Consider the following 19,630-nt stretch of genomic DNA (forward strand, 5'->3'; position numbering starts at 1 on the left):
ACATTTTGTGTCTAATTTGTGCAATATTTTGTCTTGTTTTTGTAGTATTTTTGTCTTTTTTTAATCTGACTTTTGTCGTTTTGATCATATTGTAAAAACTAGTCCGGCCCACTTGAGATCAGATTGGGCTGAATGTGGCCCCTGAACTGTATTAGAGGTATACTCTGCCTAATTTACAACCATGTGGCCCATGTGAATAACGAAGCATCATATTTTTTTTCATCTGACTTTTATTTATGTAACTCTTCTGAGAACTATTACCTTTTTATTGCATAGAGGTAAAGAATTATGGAGTTTTACTTACAAACATGTATTAAAAAATAGTCATTGCAACCATTTTTTTGAGATAGATTTCAAATTCATCAGCCTTGAGTCACTGCCACAAGTTAAACACAAACTAATGGGAAGTAATTAGCTTGATGTTTGGCAGTGAAGCGGTTAAAATAGAAGGTGCTTTCCTCTTGGTTTCTCAGGTGTCAGGAGCAGCACGCGCAGCAGCAACGGATACTGCCAGAGTCTGTAAGGAAAAGATAGAGAGGAGAGGAGGGAAGAGGAGAAGAGACCAAAAGATAAGGCAGAAAAAGAGAAGAGAAAGAGTCATAGGCCAAGTTAAGATGAGAACAGAAAGAAAGAAAGGGAAAAGAGATGAGATGCTAGAAGAAGAGGACAAAAAGTGCACAGTCACCAAGCAGGAGAGCCTAAGCAACAGTAAGTACACACACACATCCACACACTCTCCTAGAAACACATTTGTTTATGTTTTCCAGCAGTAAGAACAGTTTGCACACAGGTGTCAGAGGACAAACTGTTCATCTTAAATGTCGGAAACCCAAGAGTAACAGCAGTAACTATAGATTTCACTGTTGCCAGGTTTGTCGTGGCTATAATTGTGTGTTATGTCACTTGGTGTGGTGACTGTCTGTCTATTGTCTGCGCCGGGGGAGATAAAGTTACACAGGCTGACACTCATGCATCACCTCTAGAAGCTGTTAGACACACACTCAGATGATACCCAGCCATAGCAGATGGTGTACGGACACTTAGACACTCACATCAGGCTGTGCTTTCCTCACTCAGGTGCAGTGGATCTAACATCTCTGATGACACAGACTTAAGTGTCTGCTGGAGATGAACCAAACACTCCTGACAGATTCAGACAAACCAACAAGAAAGAGGTGCTCTCGATGCACTTAGCCGTCGGCAGCGAGAGGAAAATGCAGACTCATGCTTCCTATTTTTAACGAGGGATCATGAGCAGAGGTCTCCAAACAATCAGGGATCCTTGAAGGATTTTTCTAAATGACTGATGAGCGGAAGACGCAGTCCTGTTTCATCTGAGGAGAGCAAGACAGTGGAAAAACTTCAAGTGTGACTAAAAGGTAAAAATATCTGAGCTGCATGTCTGTCTTGGAAACACAGGTGTGCATCTCATCCTCAGTTCATGTATAATCAATGATCTTTCATGATCTTATTTATATTTAATAAACTCCCATGGCATAAAAATGTTGACTGATACTGTTACTGAGGATCAAATATTTAAAATGAATGCCCAGCAGCACTGAAAACTGAACGGAAACTTAGTGAAAGTCTTAAACACACTAAATCATCCCGTTTCCCTGCTGAATTAGAATTATGAGTTAACTGAATTTAGGCTAAATAATTATTCAAATGTCATTTTATGAGTTTTGAATTGCAAAAGTGGATGTTTACCACCAGATGCTAATTTAAAATATGAGGTTAAACCAACTGCGTAGCATCTTAGACAGTTATTACAGTCAATCTGCTTTCCTTTTCAGTTGCTCAGCTGAAGGAGGCACTCATTTGTTTGACATGAAGAGCTTTTAGCTGCAAGTATTGAAACCATTTCACAGTTACGAAAACATGGCAGGCTGTTTTAAAATAAGTGCACATGGGTAGGAGCTGAATTCCTTACTAACCCTCCACATGGTCAGCATTGTTTCCACTATTATGGAAGGTACCAACCAGGACTCAACACATAATACACGACACACAATAAGATTTTTTGTGAAGTGGGTGTTTAAGCTAAAAAAGAAACGTCTCAGCAGAGTTTTAATTTTAATTTAGTTTTTATTCTTGAATTGACTAAACAAATTACAGGTTAAACTCATCATTGTAAGTCAAATGAATCCAGACCAGACAACCTAAGTGTGATAGAATTAACATAATCCAAAAAGAAAAAAACAAATATTTTAGGTTGAATCACTTTGAAATTCACAGAACGCCTGTATTTACAATGAAGTTATTAAGAAGTTGTTTTGCAGAGCAGGCCAACACCAGACAAAAGCTTTATTTCAGCGTCCAATGGTTTTACTTGAAGCGAAAAACATTCCTATGCTGATATAAAATGTGTGTGCTTTAAGTAGGAAGCAAACAGATTATTTCTCCTGTATGGCAACATCTCTATTTGATTATATTTACATTTGATTATATTTTTATTTTTTTGTCATTGTTGTATGTTTCCAAGTTTGCTTCAGTTCAATCTTTATTGTCCAGTACAGTAAATTTGTCTTCTAATACAGCAGAAGCACGCTCAAAAGGGAATAACTTAATTTGAAAAGTAAAATGAATTCACAAAAACAAATTGAAGAGCTGGGAAATGGATGTCTCAGCTCTCAGTGATAGAGAGCACATTAATAGATTTTTATTTAACATGCGCAAAAGAAGAATTTTCATTTATTGCAGAGCCCTGATGATCCAGAAGTGGCAACATCTGCATACAGAAGAGTCCAGGCATAAATCAACGAATCCAAAAGTAACAAGAAAAAAGCACTCAGAGAGCACAGCACTCCACCAAGGCTGCTCAGTCGTATCATTTTTGGCGGCTGAAATCTTAAAAATTTGTGGCAGAACTCACGGTACTATAGAATGTGGCCATTTAATGTAGATGTACCCACAAACAAAATGACTATGCACTGAGCACAGATGTGTGTTATGCATGTGTACGTTATGTACGGATACCGAATTGCATGACCTAAGTATGTAGCAGGCAGCGGGAATTGATGGGACTCGGAAACACCCCCACAATTTAATCAATTGTTACTTGTATCATTTCCGTCGGATGAGTCCTGATAAGTCTGCAGTGGTCGATTTGTAGTAGAATCACAATCATGTGATCGTCAGCAAGCAGCTGAGGTAGCGTTCACTTGTTGTCATAGTTACAGTGATGCCGCTATCTCATAATGATTAAGAAATCCGTGTATCCAGACCATAAGCCGCATCACTGCCAAAACCTAATCACTTGGTCCTTGTGTCATTTCTGACCTTCCCTGAAAATTTAATCCAAACCTGTTAGTCCGTTTTTGAGTAATGTTGCTAACAGACAGACAGACAAACCAACGCTGATCGTCACATAACTCTGCTGCGTTCCCTGGCGGAATAAGAAAGAAACGACATCCCTGAATGTGTTTACTTTGTATGTTCTCATGCTTAAATCTGATACAAGAAAAAACCCAAACCTCACTGATAATTGATAACACTGACCTGCACGGTATCTGCAAGCACCTGCAAGGTTTCATGTGAGTTTTTCCTCTGCAGCAGCAAGTCCCTCATCTGACCCTGCCATGGTACCAAACACACACACACACACACACACACTCAGCACCTGGCATACTCTCACTGACACACAATCACACTGCTTCACATACGCTCATGTCAGCTGACGCTCACATACGCTGCTGACTCAAGGACTACGGCAGTTCATATCACTGATGACTAAAACAGTGGCACTTTACTGCTGTCACAACACACACACATGCTGACCCTACAGGATATCCCTCATCTATTAGTGCTAGGAGTAACACTACAGACGACCACAGCATCATAAACAAAACAAAACTCAGTGTTCGTACGTGTAGCGGTACCTCACAAACCGAGGCTCATGCAGTGTGTAAGCTGGAAGACAAAAGCTGTCTTCTGTTGCAGGTTGAGTGCAGGTTGTGACATTACACATGCATAGTGCTGTTCGTGTTGTTGAGAGAACTTAAAAGTTTGGTTATTGTAATACAGGCTTCACCAATATAACTCAATGGTATATTTTAGGAACCAAAAAATGTACGCTTTTTCGTATCTTCGAGATTCGCAAGAAAGAGCCAAACCTCACTGATAATTGATAACACCAACCTGCATGGGATCTGCAAACGCCTTCAAGGTTTCATGTGAGTTTTTTTCCCTCTGCAGTAGCAAGTCAGTGATTTTCAGTAGCTTAGTCTAGGTGTATATACCTCTGAAAGGAGACTCTAAGTTCACGCAGCAGCTGTCTAGTGATAGTGTTTGATGAGTCAAATTAAAATTACTTTAACTCATGTGGGTGTTTGCAGGTTGGACTATGACCACAAAATACCGTTCAGTGGAGACAGAACATGAGCATTTCCTTTATCACAGCCTGCAGATGTTTATGTCTGCGTGGGTGGGTCTGGTCTCAATGATCCTTGAACATCTGGACACAGTGCAATTTACTCCATTCTTCTTTGAAAAGCTGTCAGGTTGCTTGGGATCAAAAGTGAACAGCTCTTTTCAAGTCTGGCAACAAATTCTCAGTTGGAGTGAGGTCTGGGCTCTGATTTGGCTTCTCTAAAACATTCACGTTGTTGCCTTCAAACCTTTTCTGTGTAGTTTTTGGCTGTACGGTTCAGGTTACTGATCTCGCTGGAAAACTAATTTTCTCCCAAGTCAGAGTTTTTTTGCAGATTGCACCAAGTTGTCCTAGGCTTTCCTTGTGTTTTGCTGCATTTATTGTACTCCCAGGGCCTGCTGCTCAGAAACGTACCCACATGATGATGCCGCCACCACCATGCTTCACAGTGTGTTGCGATGATGTACAACATTCCTTGTCTGCCAAACATAGTGTACAGTCTGATGACCTCACCCATATCTTCTGGCAAATTCTAGCCAATCGTCATGTTAATATGAGTGTTTTTAAACTGCAGCTTGTATTTGGCACTCTCTGACTGGTGAAGTTGCCATGCGACAGTTGTTTGTATCTCAGCTGCTGAAGCTTGTAACCAGTTTAGAGGAGTCATAGGTGTCTTGGTGGCCTCCCTCACTAGTCTCTTCCAGGATGGCCTGCTCGAGGCAGATTTACTCATGTATCATATCCCTTTAATTTGTAGATGATAGATTTACTTGATTTACTTGTAAATATTACAGTATCTATCCCCTGACTCATGCCCTTCAATAACCTTATGACTGAGTTGCTTGGAGTTTTCTTTTGTCTTTATGGTGTAGTTACAGCCAGGAGCACAGATTCTTAAGTGACTGGACCGTACAGAAACAATTGTTTGAGCTTTAGCACCAACTGGCTGCACAGATGTTGAAGCATGTGAGTCAAGGAAGTGAATACCTTAACATTCCCTTCATTTCCATTTTGATTAATTGACACTACTTAGTAAAAATCTGTTTTCACTTTGACACATCTTTCTTTTTTCTTCTTCTTGTAAATTATAGCTGAATTAAACTGACCATGATTCTCTGGCAAAAAGCAGTGAATGTAGAAAACTTTAAAGTGGTGTGGATTTTCATCAGCTCTTTAATTCATATAAATGTTTCACACTGCTTAGCTAATGCTGCTAATAGGTTTGTGGAACAGCAACAGTTTGTTTGTATTCATGTCAAAATTAATTAATAACAGATGAGTGATTTATTTAAATATTGTGTCACCACAGGGCATTGCAGTTCTCTGTTGAAAGCAATGGCGATTAAAAGTAGTATTGTGGCTGCAAGTGAACTCTCAGTCATCCATCAGTCTACTTGCAAAAACCACTGAGCAACATAATCACTGTTTTGATATGAAATTAAAATCCATAGAACATACTGTGAGTGTAATCCCACACTACTTCAACGCAGCATGGCTCCAGTTTCTTAGAGCAGGACTATGAGTTTTCACCCTCAGGCAGTTAAATTACTGAAGAGGGCTTTTCATATCCATTATGATTTATCTAACATTTGTGGGGTTTAATGTTTATTGCTGTGGCTCCTACTGCGGTTATGTTTATTCTTGTTGTTTTTATTGTCATGTACACTACTGCTGAAAAGTTAGGGGTCACTCAGAAATGTCTAATTTTGAAAGAAAAAGCAGATAACATTAAATGAATCAGAAATACAGTGTAGACATTGTTAATGTGGTAAATGACTATTCTAGCTGGAAACGGCTGACTTTTAATGGAATATCTCCATAGAGGTACATAGGAAAATTTCCAGCAACCATCACTCCTGTGTTCTAATGCTACATTGTGTTAGCTAATGGTGTTGAAAGGCTAATGATTATTAGAAAACCCTTGTGCAATTCTGTTAGCACATGAATGAAAGTGTGAGTTTTCATGGAAAACATCAATTTGCCTCTGTGATCCCAAACTTTTGAAGAGTAAGGACAAGTTTGAAAAGTTTGGGGTCACCTAGGTAAATGACTCCGTCCCCGTTGCTAACAGCCAATCAGAGCCAAGCAGCAGTGACTCAGAGACCACAAGAAGATCGATAACCTAAAGAAGAAGCTGATAGAGCAGCACGCGTCCAGGAACATTCTCCAGGAGAACCAGTTGGAGAAGATCCAGAGGGCAGATCAAACTTGTGTACAATGTATTCACTAACGTTCAAAAGTTTGGGGTCAACCAGGCTATTTCATGTTTTCCATAAAAACTCACACTTTTATTCATGTGCTAACTGCACAAGGGTTTTCTAATCATCAATTAGCCTTTCAACACCATTAGCTAACACAATGTAGCATTAGAACACAGGAGTGATGGTTGCTGGAAATGTTCCTCTGTACCTCTATGGAGATATTCCATTAAAAATCAGCTGTCTCCAGCTAGAAGTCATTCACCACATTAACAATGCCTAGACTGCATTTCTGGTCAGTTTAATGTTATCTTCACTGAACAAAATTGTTTTTTTTTTAAAGAATATGGACATTTCTAAGTGACCCCAAACTTTTGAACAGTAGTGTATCATTTTAAGTTCTTACTGAGAGCCGAGGCGGATGCCTTTTATTAGATCCCCTTTAAATGTATATGAAGAAACTTGAACTTGAATCTGCATTTTGGCCCATCCACTTATCTTACTTTCATGCTTGTGAGTCATTCTTTTGTCCCAATTCAATTCTTCTTGCCACCTCACTTTAGACCTCTCGGGCTCGACCACAATGCCAGAACGAATAAATGACTTCCAGGGCCAGAGCTTTCACAAGCTGAGGCGGGCCTGCCTGCGCCGAGGTGCTCTCTTCAAGGATCCTCTATTTCCTGCCACCAACCAGTCCCTCTTCTACAAGAGAGAGCCTCCACTGGGACTGACCTGGAAGAGGCCTCGGGTGAGTTTAGAGTAAAAACCTCTGAGGGGAAGAGTCGGGTAGGGACCAAGGATGGAGGAAACTCCTCTCACCTTGTTGAGGTCAAATGATTCTCTGTCTAAAAATGTTCAACCGTGTTGCTTTTTTAAACCTCCGTAAGAATTCAAACAGCTGTAATTAGTTAATTTATAAATATATCTCTGGGCGGCTGCCTCAACATGTTCCATTTCAACAGATTGGGTTAATTAAAGCACTTTCTATAATAAGGCGAGGCGTCAGGCAGTGAAACCTTAGCCCTCAGTGGGTGAGTTGCTATGGACCGCTATATTAGAGGGATTGTGTGTGCATGCGTGTGTGTACGTGTTTGTTTGGACAGTTGAGTTTAGGAAAAGCTCCAGCCAATGTAAATAGCCCATGTGCTTTTAGCTCAGTGTTGTGATGGGTGTGACTGTCTGCAAGTGAAAGTGTTTATTGTGGCCCTTAATGGTGGTATAACGCACGAATAAAAGCAGTGAAAACTGAGGTTTAATTGATTATTGCCCATTGCAGATGAATGTAATGGAAAGGAAGTTATTTATCATTATAAAGTCAAGAAGGTTTTACTTTAGTAGCTGTCATGTCCTTTGTGTTTTAATCTTCAGGTCATGTATGCTGGGGTCTACACAGACACAACCAACTGTACTAAATGAAATCTGGTGTATACCTACAACAAATAAATACATAAGCAAAATAGTAGGACGCGTAAAAGGATGACGATTCCTAGGTGTTTCCTGTAAGTATCAGTAGTTCAGGGAGTTCATCCTGTATGTGTGCAAAGTATTCAGTTTGTAATGTGAAACCCTGCTGTCGATTAATTTGCTGATTCAGTGCTGAAGAGAAAGGGTTAATGGTATTGTGTTCCTCATTCCTCACTCTGGTATTTTAAGCGTGTATCAACAGGGAGTCGGATGATAGGGTGACATCTGTCGCCTCCATCTGCTGACATTCACACAACTCACTGGAACTTCCCATTCGCCATCATAACTGTCCAGTTCACAATCTAGTTGGCCTCATCTGCACTTGTTACGAACATGGCATCATCTTAGACGAGGTTGATATCTTGTCTAGGGTTACAGCCGAGGAGGTTATGACCACTGAGAGTGCATCTTTCTGCATGTGTGTCCAGCAGCGCTTCTACAATTACCTGACCGTGTCCAAGCTGAGGTCCACGCAGACAGATTTGACTCCTCGGCAGTGCTCTGACACTCCGAGTGAAATCACCTTTCTGACCTCATAAAACACTGTGATGATATTAACTGCTGCAGTAGTTAATGACAGTTCACTTCTCATCACCATGAGTGTATTTAAAGCTTCTACACAGTGTAATCAATATTCATGTAAAATTGTGCGTAATGTGAAACGCCTTGCTTGCAGAGATGAACTCAGCGATAGTTGTCATCTGACTCTGCATTTCCCCTCAGCTGTGCCCAGTGTCTTAGTGTCTTTCAGCTCAATGTTTTGGTATTAGAATCAACAACTTTATTGTTTTGATCAGCTCAGCCTCATAAAAAATGTTTTAAAGCTGCACTGGTTTGTTTTGGGATGTTAAACTGCGAGAGGCCAGGGCTATTCCTTCTATAAAGCAACTGGACTTTTGAGTTTAAAATTTGCATCCAAACAAGGATCCATCCATCCACCCATTATCTATACACTACTTAATCCTCATTAGGGTTGCAGCGGGCTGGAGTCTATCCCAGCTGACTTAGGGTGACCCAGAGAAACCCCACACATGTAAAGGGAGAACATACAAACTCCATACAGAAAGATCCTGGATCTTCTAGCTGCAAGGCTAACGTGCTAACCACCAAGCCACTGTGCAGTCCCCAAATCAGGATATTTTCTTCCATCTAACCAACTACTTTTTGTGTCTAAACTTAATTAAATAGCATTAACAAAACAAACAACAACAGGGACTTGACTCAAAACCATGTAATATCCTGTTTAACGAACATTTCTGATCCATTCTTTAGCTTTTTTCTTCTTATGTCACTCCAGGAGATATGTAAGGATCCTCGTCTGTTTGTCGATGGCATCAGCACTCGAGATTTGCACCAGGGCAAGTCTGGGTAACTGCTGGATGGGGTGGCAGCCATTTCCTGCCTTGCGTTTGAAGCCATGCACTGTGGAAAGAAGGTTGTGTGTCAATTCACCTTCTCACTTTCTTCCAAATCATTTCTTACCTCAATTGTTTTATTCATTTCAATACTGTTTCTGTATCTTTCCTCCCCTTTTTACCTCCTGTTTGTCTTCCTAATTTGTCCCTCCTTCCATCTTTAATGCCCTCACCTTCCCTCTTCTCCTTCCAGGTCATTCCTGACCACGTGGATCAGGAATGGAACCCAAAGCGTCTGGACCTGTACGCTGGAATCTTTCATTTCCGGTTCTGGCGTCATTGGCCGCTGGATGGATGTGGTGGTTGGAATGATCGTCTGCCAGTCAGCAAAGATGGAAGTGCTGCCTCTTCATGCCGCTCGGCCACACCGGAGAGAGTTTTGGAGCGCGCTGCTAGAGAAGGCCTACGCCAAGTGAGTGGCAGTAGAGAATCCTAGTTGACATCTGACTTGTCTTTTTGCAGGTAGACTTTCTTCCCCAGTATGTCCTGAAGTTTCTTTTTACAGCCTCTGTAACAATTTCCACTACTCATTATGGAAATACTATTGCTCCATTTCTTTCCAGTCATCCTGAAATGATCCAGAACACCACTGCCTACTCCGTGATCTCCCACCCTTGCTAGCCAGAATTGTTTATAGAGTTCACTTCCCTTCAGGATCTAGTTCAGTCTCGGCAAAGAAGTTCACTCTCCAAAGGAATTATGATCAAGTTAGATAAATCTACACCTCTTTCCATCCAGTACAGTTGTCAGACAAGCAAAAGCAGGAGTGTGGAGCAGTGGGTGGTTCACAAACCTGCAATTACATTTTACCTTATTTGTTAACCATAATCTGAATTTTACAGCTTTAACCTCTCGTTTTTGACTTTTTTAATATGTCCATATGGTGTTGTATATTCTAATAGATGTATAATAAGCCACACAACAGCAGTCAGCATCATGGCTGAGTAGTTCCACCTTGAGACTGCTGTTCACCAATGACCATCTCATAAACACAAGACTGAGACATTTGAGAACCTAATGTACTTATCCTGTCAATGCAGAGTGAGATCTCCTGTATCATTCTTCTTCTTTAGACTCAGTATCCAGTTGTAACATGTATGTCTGAATTATTCCAAAATTACAACTTCCCATTGTGAACCACAGAGTAGTTTTACAGTTTTAGGGAAAGTCAAAGTGAGCTGGTGTGCTGATCTGCAGCGAGTGGGGTAAGGATAGGTGAGACAGAGGAAGGGACAAAGTATATAGCAGCAATTCACAACATATGTTACCTCATAGCAACTTCAGGTGGTAACATAAAGACCTTACAAAGTTTAAACAAGGAACAGAGAATCCAACAATCCAAAGTTGACTTCTGATTACCAATGAGCAAGCAGTCGGTGAAGGTGGGAAGAAACCAAAAATAAAACCAAAACATATACACTAATGTTCAAATGTTTAGGGTCACCCAGACAATTTCATGTTTTCCATGAGAACTCACACTTTTATTCATGTGCTAACATAACTGCACAAGGGTTTTCTAATCATCAATCAGCCTTTCAACACCATTAGCTAACACAATGTAGCATTAGAACACAGGAGTGATGGTTGCTGGAAATGTTCCTCTGTACACCTATGGAGATATTCCATTAAAAATCAGTCATTTCCAGCTAGAATAGTCATTTACCACATTAATAATGTCTAGACTGTATTTCTGATTACTTTAATGTTATCTTCATTTATAAAAAAACTGCTTTTCTTTCAAAAAATAAGGACATTTCTAAGCGATCCCAAGCTTTTGAACAGTAGTGTAGATGTATAGATCAACATTCTCAAGAAAGCAATGGTTTGGAATTACATCTAAGCGATTTTAAAGCAGGATGGAGTAATTTTTATAGATCAAACCTCTAGATTCATTATGCAACACTCGTATAGAGAGAGCCAACTTTTGCCAATAGATGGCATTACCCACTGCAAAAACTCAGTATACTTGTGTGATGACGCTCCTTAGCTACCACTTACTAAACATAAACAGTCAACATATTAGCTGTCCCACTGGAGTCCTACTACACCTGAAACCAGTCACACTTTAATGGTTGTTAGGAAAACCTTCAAATCTACTTGATAGCAACCTCCTCAATCAAGCACTCAATCCAATATCTGCTTGGGCACATTCAGCCCTTTAATCGGGCTGTCACATGCTGGTCTTTCAGGCTAAAATGGGTGCTATGAGGCCCTTGGAGGGAGGAAACACTGCAGAGGCCCTGATTGACTTCACTGGTGGGGTTTCTGAGCCTTTTAGTCTGGATCGTGAGGCCCTCAGCTTGAACAGCGACCAGAGGAGATCATTCTTCCAGACATTAGCTAAGGTCCATGAACGCAAATCCCTCATCACCTGCTCCATACGGGTAAGGCTGTTCATCCTGAACCTCAGGGAGCCTTCAAGATTTAGCCGTGGATAGAACAAGACAAAAATGATCCGAGTGTGATTCATGTTTCTTAGCCGGCAGAGGGGAGACGGTGGAGTCCGTTTTGGAGTGTGGGCTCGTGCGAGGACACGCCTACGGGATCACAGCAGTGAGGAAGGTGAGGCTGGTGAAGACAGGCGGGACATCACGACTCTTTATGGTGCGCATGAGGAACCCGTGGGGGACGACGGATTGGACGGGCGCCTGGAGTCAAGGGTGAGGGCACTCTGAACCCTCTGTACAGGCTTCTGCCACATTTGTGACCGCTGAATACACTTTGCAATAGCTCTGGGAATAAAGACTCTGCTGACATTTTACAATCTGGTTTACAACATTTTACAATGCCACTGCAAGTTTTCTGGACAGTTTCTGACATTTTACAATAGTTAGGGAATCGTTTTATGAGGAGACATCTGGCGTTTACATTAAGAAAGGATGAGAAACTCTGAAAATGGCAAACTGGACCAATAACATTTCCAGAAGTTGAAGCACTTCTTGTAATTTTCTGAAGTGGTTTCCAAGTGTTAAAGCTTACATTTCTTCCTCTTGTCCTGGCTTGCCCCCTGCAGGTCAGAGCAGTGGCAACAACTGAGTCGAGCAGAGAGGGAGAAGATGGGGCTCATTGTTCGTGATGTTGGGGAGTTCTGGTACACCTACTTGGCTGTTTAGTCATATTTTTGTAACGTGTATTTCTGATTGAAGCTAAAATCCAATTAAAGCTGATTTCTTCACGCTCAGGATGGATTTCGAGGACTTCTGCCACCACTTTACTGACGTGGTGGTGTGTCGGCTGGTGGACAGGACTCTGCTGTGGCCAAGCTCTCACTGGATAGAGGAACGCTGCTATGGGGAGTGGGCTCTGGCTCCCACCAATCCCGGACCACCTCCACCCACCGTGCTCCAGAGCAGCTGCACAATGACCCTGGGTAAAAGCAACATCAAACCTGGAGCGACCAAGCAGCAAGGGAACCGAAAGGAGGCCAGACTCAGGGAGAGTCAGCAGGAGAGAGGGAAAAGAGGAAGGTGTGATCCTGACAGGAGAAAAGCAACAACGGAAGATGACGGAGGGGAGGTGGATGGAGTGTGGGAGGCGCAGATGGACAAGAGGAGTCGATGTGGGGGATGCATCAACCACAGGGACACTTTTCTGCACAATCCACAGGTAAATCTGAGGTGAAAACTTTCGTGGAAAATCTGGATAAGCCGCAGCAAAACCAGCCACAGTGCAACAGAATTTGTCTTTGTAGCTTATTATAGAATAAACGGAGTAAGAATGAATAACAAAGAAGAGAAATAGAGTGACTATATCACCACAGAGCTCCTACACCAGGCAAACACATTCAACACAAACGTCTGAGTCCTTCACACAGCACAGGTTTGCCTTTCTTGTGAAGACAACAGACTCCTCAGCTGTTCTCAAAGTCTGTGTGGGACTTCTGCACTTGATGCTGGTCATAACAGAATCATGTATCATGACAAAATAAGAGAATGCTACTCAGAGTCTGACCTATTATGATCTTGACTAACAGTCATGTCCAGACAAATACACTTCATCCAGGTATGAAATTTTACTACAACAAAAAGTAGAACAAAAGGGGGGCACAAGAATTCTGAAAACCACTTTTTTTCCCCCACTTAGTTCATGTTTGAGGTATGTGGCAAAGAGGAGGAGGTGCTGATCTGTCTGCAGCAGGAGGACCGAAGGATAAGGAGGAAAAATGGAGGAGGAGAAAACCTGCCTATCGGCTTTGAGGTGCTAAAGGTGAGCAGGTCGCAGAACAAAACCTGCATCTTTTTAGTCCTTCAAAAATCATCTCCCTGCTGCCTTGTCGCCCCCAGGTGGAGGTGAACCGCTGCAGCCGGGTGCAGTGTGTGGTGGAGCAGGCAGCCAGCTCCGTCTACATGGACTCCCGCAGCGTGACACTGAGGGCCACTCTGGCTCCGGGGCGCTACGTTGTGCTGCCCACCACCTTCCTGCCAGGGACCACCGGACGCTTCCTGCTACGCCTCCTTTCCCACTCTCCCGTCAGACTCAGGTGTGTGAAATGTGTTTTTGTACAAGTCAGGGATGGAAAGTAAGTATATTTACTCAAGTACTGTACCTTTACTTTATAGATACTGATTTTACTCAGTAGGGGCAGCATAGTGGCTTGGTGGTTAGCACTTTCACCTTGTAACTAGAAGATCCCCGGTTAGACTGGTGACCTGTCCAGGGTGTCCTGGACATCTTTCACGATTTCATTTAATAAATACTGAAATGATCCAATAAAATAAAATAAAAACTGAGAGAAAAAGTTCAAAAACTGAAAAGAATTTTGGTGGATTGGAAGTTCATTTTTTCTTCTTTTGTCTTCCATTAATCAACAATGCTGTCTCTGTACATAAAAAAAGCTAAGCCACTTACACTGCAGCATTAATGTGTTCAGTATTAATCTAATGCTGTCATAGTAATATATCAAAGACAGAACGTACTTTAACTCCACCACATTGATTATGGTTTGCTGCTAATATTTATGTACTAAAACTAAGATTTATCATGCAGGATTTTTACATTTTTGAATTGAAAACTTTACATCCATCCATCCATTATCTGGACACTGCTTAATCCTCATTAGAGTCACGGGGGCTGGAATCCATCCCAGCTGACTTGGGGTGAAGGCAGGTCACCAGTCTGTTGTAGGGCTACATATAGAGACAAACAACACTCTCACATTCACACCTACAGGCAGTTTAGAATCAGTTATCTTCAGCATGTTTGCGGACTGTGCGAGGAAGCCGGAGAACCCACACATGCACAGGGAGAACAAGCAAGCTCCGTGCAGAAAGATCTCGGGAACGCTCGAACACAAACTGGGGATCTTCTAGCCGCAAGGTGAAAGTGCTAACCCCAAGCCACTGTGCAGCCCGGAAACTTTACATACACATCTAATTTATTGCTTCTATTAAAATAGAGCCACCGGTTTCTGTTGTTTCTATTCGATCATGTCTTTTACCTGAACAGCAACAGTATATTTCTTGCTATCAGATGAACTCTTTGATACGCCAGTCTGCCGCTCCTTAACGTGGATCTTGTTTTCCTATGAAGGGAATTGACAGAGGACTTGCCATCTCCCTCTGTGTTTCACTGCTTTCTACCTCAGCCCACAATGGTGACCACGGTCCATCTCCGCAGGGCGTCAGGACTCAGCCCTCCCAAGCAGACAGGTGACCCAACACAGCTTCTGTCATACATCATCTACCTCATTACCCTGCCTACTAGGGTTTATACACTACCGTTCAATCAGTTAGCCTTTCAACACCATTAGTTAACACAATGTAGCATTAGAACACAGCAGTGATGGTTGCTGGAAATGTTCCTCTGTACCCCTATGGAGATATTCCATTAAAAATCCAGCTATAGTAGTCATTTATCACATTAACAATGTCTAGACTGTATTTCTGATTCTTTTAATGTTATCGTCATTTTAAAAAAAAATGCTTTTCTTTAAAAAATGAGGGCATTTCTAAGTGACCCCAAACTTTTCAACGGTAGTGTGCATTTTGACCAACTTCTGCAGCTTTCCTACGTCTTCATTATTGCATCTTTGTTTCTTTCTCCATTTCTGCAAACTGTTTGATTGCATTGTATGGTCCACAGTTCCAGATATTTACGCTGTAGTGCGATGTGAGAACGACACCATCAGGACACGAGTGTTCAAGGAGGAAGGAAACCCAGAATTCAATCTCAGGATCATCTTCTACAGGAGACGCCCTAACACGCACATCTCTGTCGAGGTTTGAAACTTTCACGTCTTCTTCTGGCATGCAGACAGATGAGCACACAACCAACCTTAATCCGACTCTTGTGTCTGCGCAGTTATGGAGCAGAGGTCTGCTGTGGGACTCGCTGCTCGGCGAGGCTCGACTCCAGACGGCGGAGTGTGAAAGGAGCCGGAGCCATGTGATTGATCTGCGAGGTGGACAGTCTCGTTCAGGATTCAGAGGTTGTGTCTACGCTGAGACGTCCTCCAGTGTCTGCCTCACAGACTTGTGACAGCATCTATCTGGTTGCCCTGGTAACCACTGTCCTCTTAGGTAGAGACTAATGGACAAACAGCAGTTTGATCAACCAATAAAAAACTTCAAGGACTTGCAGCAACACTGAGCTGAACAGTTCCTAAAAACATATATAAAGAAAAGGTGCTGTAGCTGCTTTAACACATTTTACATTTATAGGTGTAGCAGCGCTGCCTCTGCACTGGAAACCAAGTGTGTGAAGGGTTTGGAAGCAGAGTGGTCTTACCCATCATGAAGGGCTGCACAGTGGATTGGTGGTTTGCATTTTCACCTTGTAGCAAGAAGATCTGAAGATTCCTGGTCCCGCCCCTCCACGACCCTAATGAGGATTAAGCGATGTATAAATAATGGATGGATGGAAGAATGGTCCAACATTCGAAGTGCCGCTGTAATGCTATATTTGAGTAGAGGGTTAGACCACATAGCCACTAAAATCTAGACCATAAAATATTACAGAAATTCAATAAAACTCAGTTTGGATTTTTTGTGAGTTCGACCATTCTGCTTCTATCCCCCTCATTTAAAAGACGCTCCCTGCTGATCTGCTGGTCAGATACACAGGCTGGCATCTTCATGACTGCTCCCATTTATTTTATTTTATGGCATGTATTTATTATTGGTGTTTTGTCAGTGCTTTGATTTTTTTTACTGTTGTCATTAAAATGGTCATATTTTGTGTTATTATAACGTATTTGAATGTAAACACATAAAGTCACATTTGCATTTTCTTATGATTAAATAATAAATAATGTGTGCGAGCTCCTTTTATTTCATAATCACTTAATATCCTCATTTGTTAAACATTCAATAGCTTATTTGGAGTTGAAATCAGCAAAATATTTTACAATATTTTTAGAGGACTGCACATTTAAAAGGTGTCATGTTTATTTAAAAAAATATTTTAATTTGTTGTAGCGTTATACTAAATTACATGTGACTAAAAAATGTAGGTTTGTCAGTGCCTAATAAAGTAGACTGATATCAATATGTATTCTTAAAATTAATTAGTGGGTCCACTTTCTTTGGAGGCTTCTTGACTGTAAGGGGAAGACTGGTACTGTTCAATAATCCTGTTTTATGTTTGGTTCAAGACACTTGGACAGGCGTTCACCACATAGTAAAGCCAGTCCATACCCTAGACCTGAAATCTAAGAAATGTACTGTGTGGGGGAAAAAATAACAAATTCAGGATGTTCCTTCTTGGGGTCTTAATTAGGGAAAATAGACTGAGGTCAGTTGTTGGCATAAGGAGTGAAGAATCCTAGTGAAGAGGACGTTTGGATTTTTTTTTTTTTAGTTAGGCATGTTGATGCAGGGCTTGCTGTGACTTTTGGTGCTGATAAAAGCAGAAAAATTACAGCTGAAAATCTTTATTCCTAATGTGAACACTTAATTTCTTCCTGTGGAATTGTGATGTTAGGGTAAAGTTTCTAATAGCTCCTAAAGTAGTCCAACTTCCTCTAGATAATCATTTAAAGATGTCTGCCGTTCTGGGTTCACGTCCAGCCACAGACTCACACAGGTGTGTGGGATTTTGGATTAATGAGTGGGGGGCAGCATGGCCCAGTGGGTAGAGTGGCTGTCTTGTAACTGGAAGGTTGCCAGTTCAATCCTCGGCCCGTTGAGCTCATGTCGAGGTGTCCCTGAGCAAGACATCTAACCCCTAATTGCTCCTGATGGGTTGTGGTTAGCACCTTGCATGGCAGCTCCCACCATCAGTGTGTGAATGGGTAAAATGTGACATTTCATCATGTAAAGCGCTATATAAATAGAACCATTTTCATTCATTTGATTACCGTACAAACTGCAACTGTCAGAATAAAAACTGTATCTGTTTGGTGATTAGAAGAATTGTATCATTTTTCACTGGTTAATAGTTTTGTGGCTGCAGGGGAGCATCAGTTAGAATTCACTTAAAAGACAATGTGTTCCATTTAGCTCTTTTATTTGAGACAAAGGTCACACACATGCAAGTGTCTGTGTGTTTACGGTTCTGCAAAAAGAAATAACTAGAACTAAGTAAATGAGTGTGCAGTATCAAAAGGCTGCCCAATACTCTGAATCTACATCATTATAAACTAAACAAAGAGCATTTTCACCTACCTGAAGGAAAGAGACAACCACCAAATCTGTATATGAACAATCTCTTCTGAAACTTCCACAAACACAGAATGGGTTGCAGAGCAGCAGAGCATACTTATGGAGGTATTTCAGGTGCAAAATGTTTGAGCACCTGTAACATCGAATTTGTAGTTGTGTACATTGAATTTGTATGTGTATCAGCAAATCTGATTTCCCACACTCTATGAGTTGTGTACTTGTAAAATAATTTTTTGTATGTGTCGATTTTTTTTCTTCCCACAAATACAACACAAAAATACACATTCACAAATCACATTTACAGGTGCACAAATCCTTCTCTACAAGTCACATATTTCAACACTGACACGCTCACATTTTGCACCTATTGTTGCAGCACACTAAGTGCAAAACATACTTGTGCACCTGTAGTGTACGAAGTGAAGTTGAGGTGAGAATTTGAATATGTGCAAATCTGAATGTGAACTTGTGCAATAAGTATGTGAAATAATTTACCACCAAAATACACAAATTGCTACTTACAACCACTCGAATCCTCCCCACGAGTCACATATTCTCTGTTTTCTACAGGTGCAAATCCAAAATCTACAGGTGCAAATCCGAAATCTACAGGTGCAAATCCGAAATCTACAGGTGCAAATCAGAAATCGTACTTCCGGTCCCGCTGAGATATTTGGTGCAAAACTACAAAACGATCCGATCTGTGTATAAATTCTATGCTCTGAGATTGACAGACTTATCGGCCAGTCAGGGAGACGCTTTGCCCGCCCAGCCAATCAGAGGTTTTTATTCCGTCTGAGGTCGCTTTACCGACTTCCGGGTGTGGAATTTCACGATGGAGAGAGTGTAGGGAGTTCTTGTTTTGGACGGCTGGTCTGCTCTAATCTCTATAATGCGCATTTCCCAATGACTCAAATAACTTATCCATTCCTCTTAGTATATTGAAATCAAAGCATATACCAGTGGTTGGCGACTGGCGGCCCGCGGGCCAAAACTGGCCCGTCAGGAATAATATCTGGCCCGCCAGATGATTTTGAAAATTTGATTTGGCACGGAGCCAAGCCGGTCCGTCACACTGTGTAATTAAATGTTTTTAATTAGTTTTTTTTTTTTTTTTTTAATTTGTGATGTGACTTATTTGTCATCCCTTTTTCGGGCACTATAGATGCACATCATGTGACTGAAACTGATCAGCTGATTAACCCTCCTGTTGTTCTCATTCAGGGGCACCAGAAAATATTGTTTCCTTGTCTGAAAATAATATTTTAAAAAAACGCAGCCAAAAAAAAATCCCCAAATTTCTGAAAAGTTGCAAAACCTTCAGGAAGAAAATTCCAATAATTACTTCAAAGTTTCCCTTAAAAGTTTTATTTTTTAAAAATCTCCCAAATGACAATAAAATTTGTGTAAATGTTTTCAAAAAATGAGTAAAAATCTTCAAAAGAAATCCTTAAATAGCTAAAGTGATTACATAAATATCTGTAAAACGTCTAATATTTTCTGGAAGAACATTTTTAACATTTCTTTTTTCCACCAAAAAATGTTCAAAAATTTCCCAAAAATGTTGAAAATGTGGACATC

The 19,630-nt window shown here is 41.2% G+C and overlaps 1 protein-coding gene across 1 annotated transcript; it reads left to right on the top strand.

Moving 5' to 3' along the window:
- Nucleotides 1-150: 150 nt before the first annotated feature.
- Nucleotides 151-16,660, top strand: LOC110966273 (calpain-5-like). Its single transcript, XM_051944236.1, is given in 17 exon segments — nucleotides 151-708; nucleotides 1,078-1,379; nucleotides 7,134-7,318; nucleotides 9,332-9,394; nucleotides 9,396-9,416; nucleotides 9,419-9,469; nucleotides 9,643-9,819; nucleotides 9,821-9,861; nucleotides 11,611-11,841; nucleotides 11,936-12,109; nucleotides 12,463-12,540; nucleotides 12,632-13,055; nucleotides 13,533-13,655; nucleotides 13,733-13,929; nucleotides 14,979-15,097; nucleotides 15,531-15,667; nucleotides 15,750-16,660. Coding segments are annotated over 15 exon segments (2,178 nt in total). The 5' UTR covers nucleotides 151-708; nucleotides 1,078-1,379; nucleotides 7,134-7,153; the 3' UTR covers nucleotides 15,927-16,660.
- Nucleotides 16,661-19,630: the final 2,970 nt, after the last annotated feature.

This window comes from Acanthochromis polyacanthus, chromosome 23 (assembly GCF_021347895.1).
Source record: "Acanthochromis polyacanthus isolate Apoly-LR-REF ecotype Palm Island chromosome 23, KAUST_Apoly_ChrSc, whole genome shotgun sequence".
Lineage (NCBI taxonomy): Eukaryota > Metazoa > Chordata > Actinopteri > Pomacentridae > Acanthochromis > Acanthochromis polyacanthus.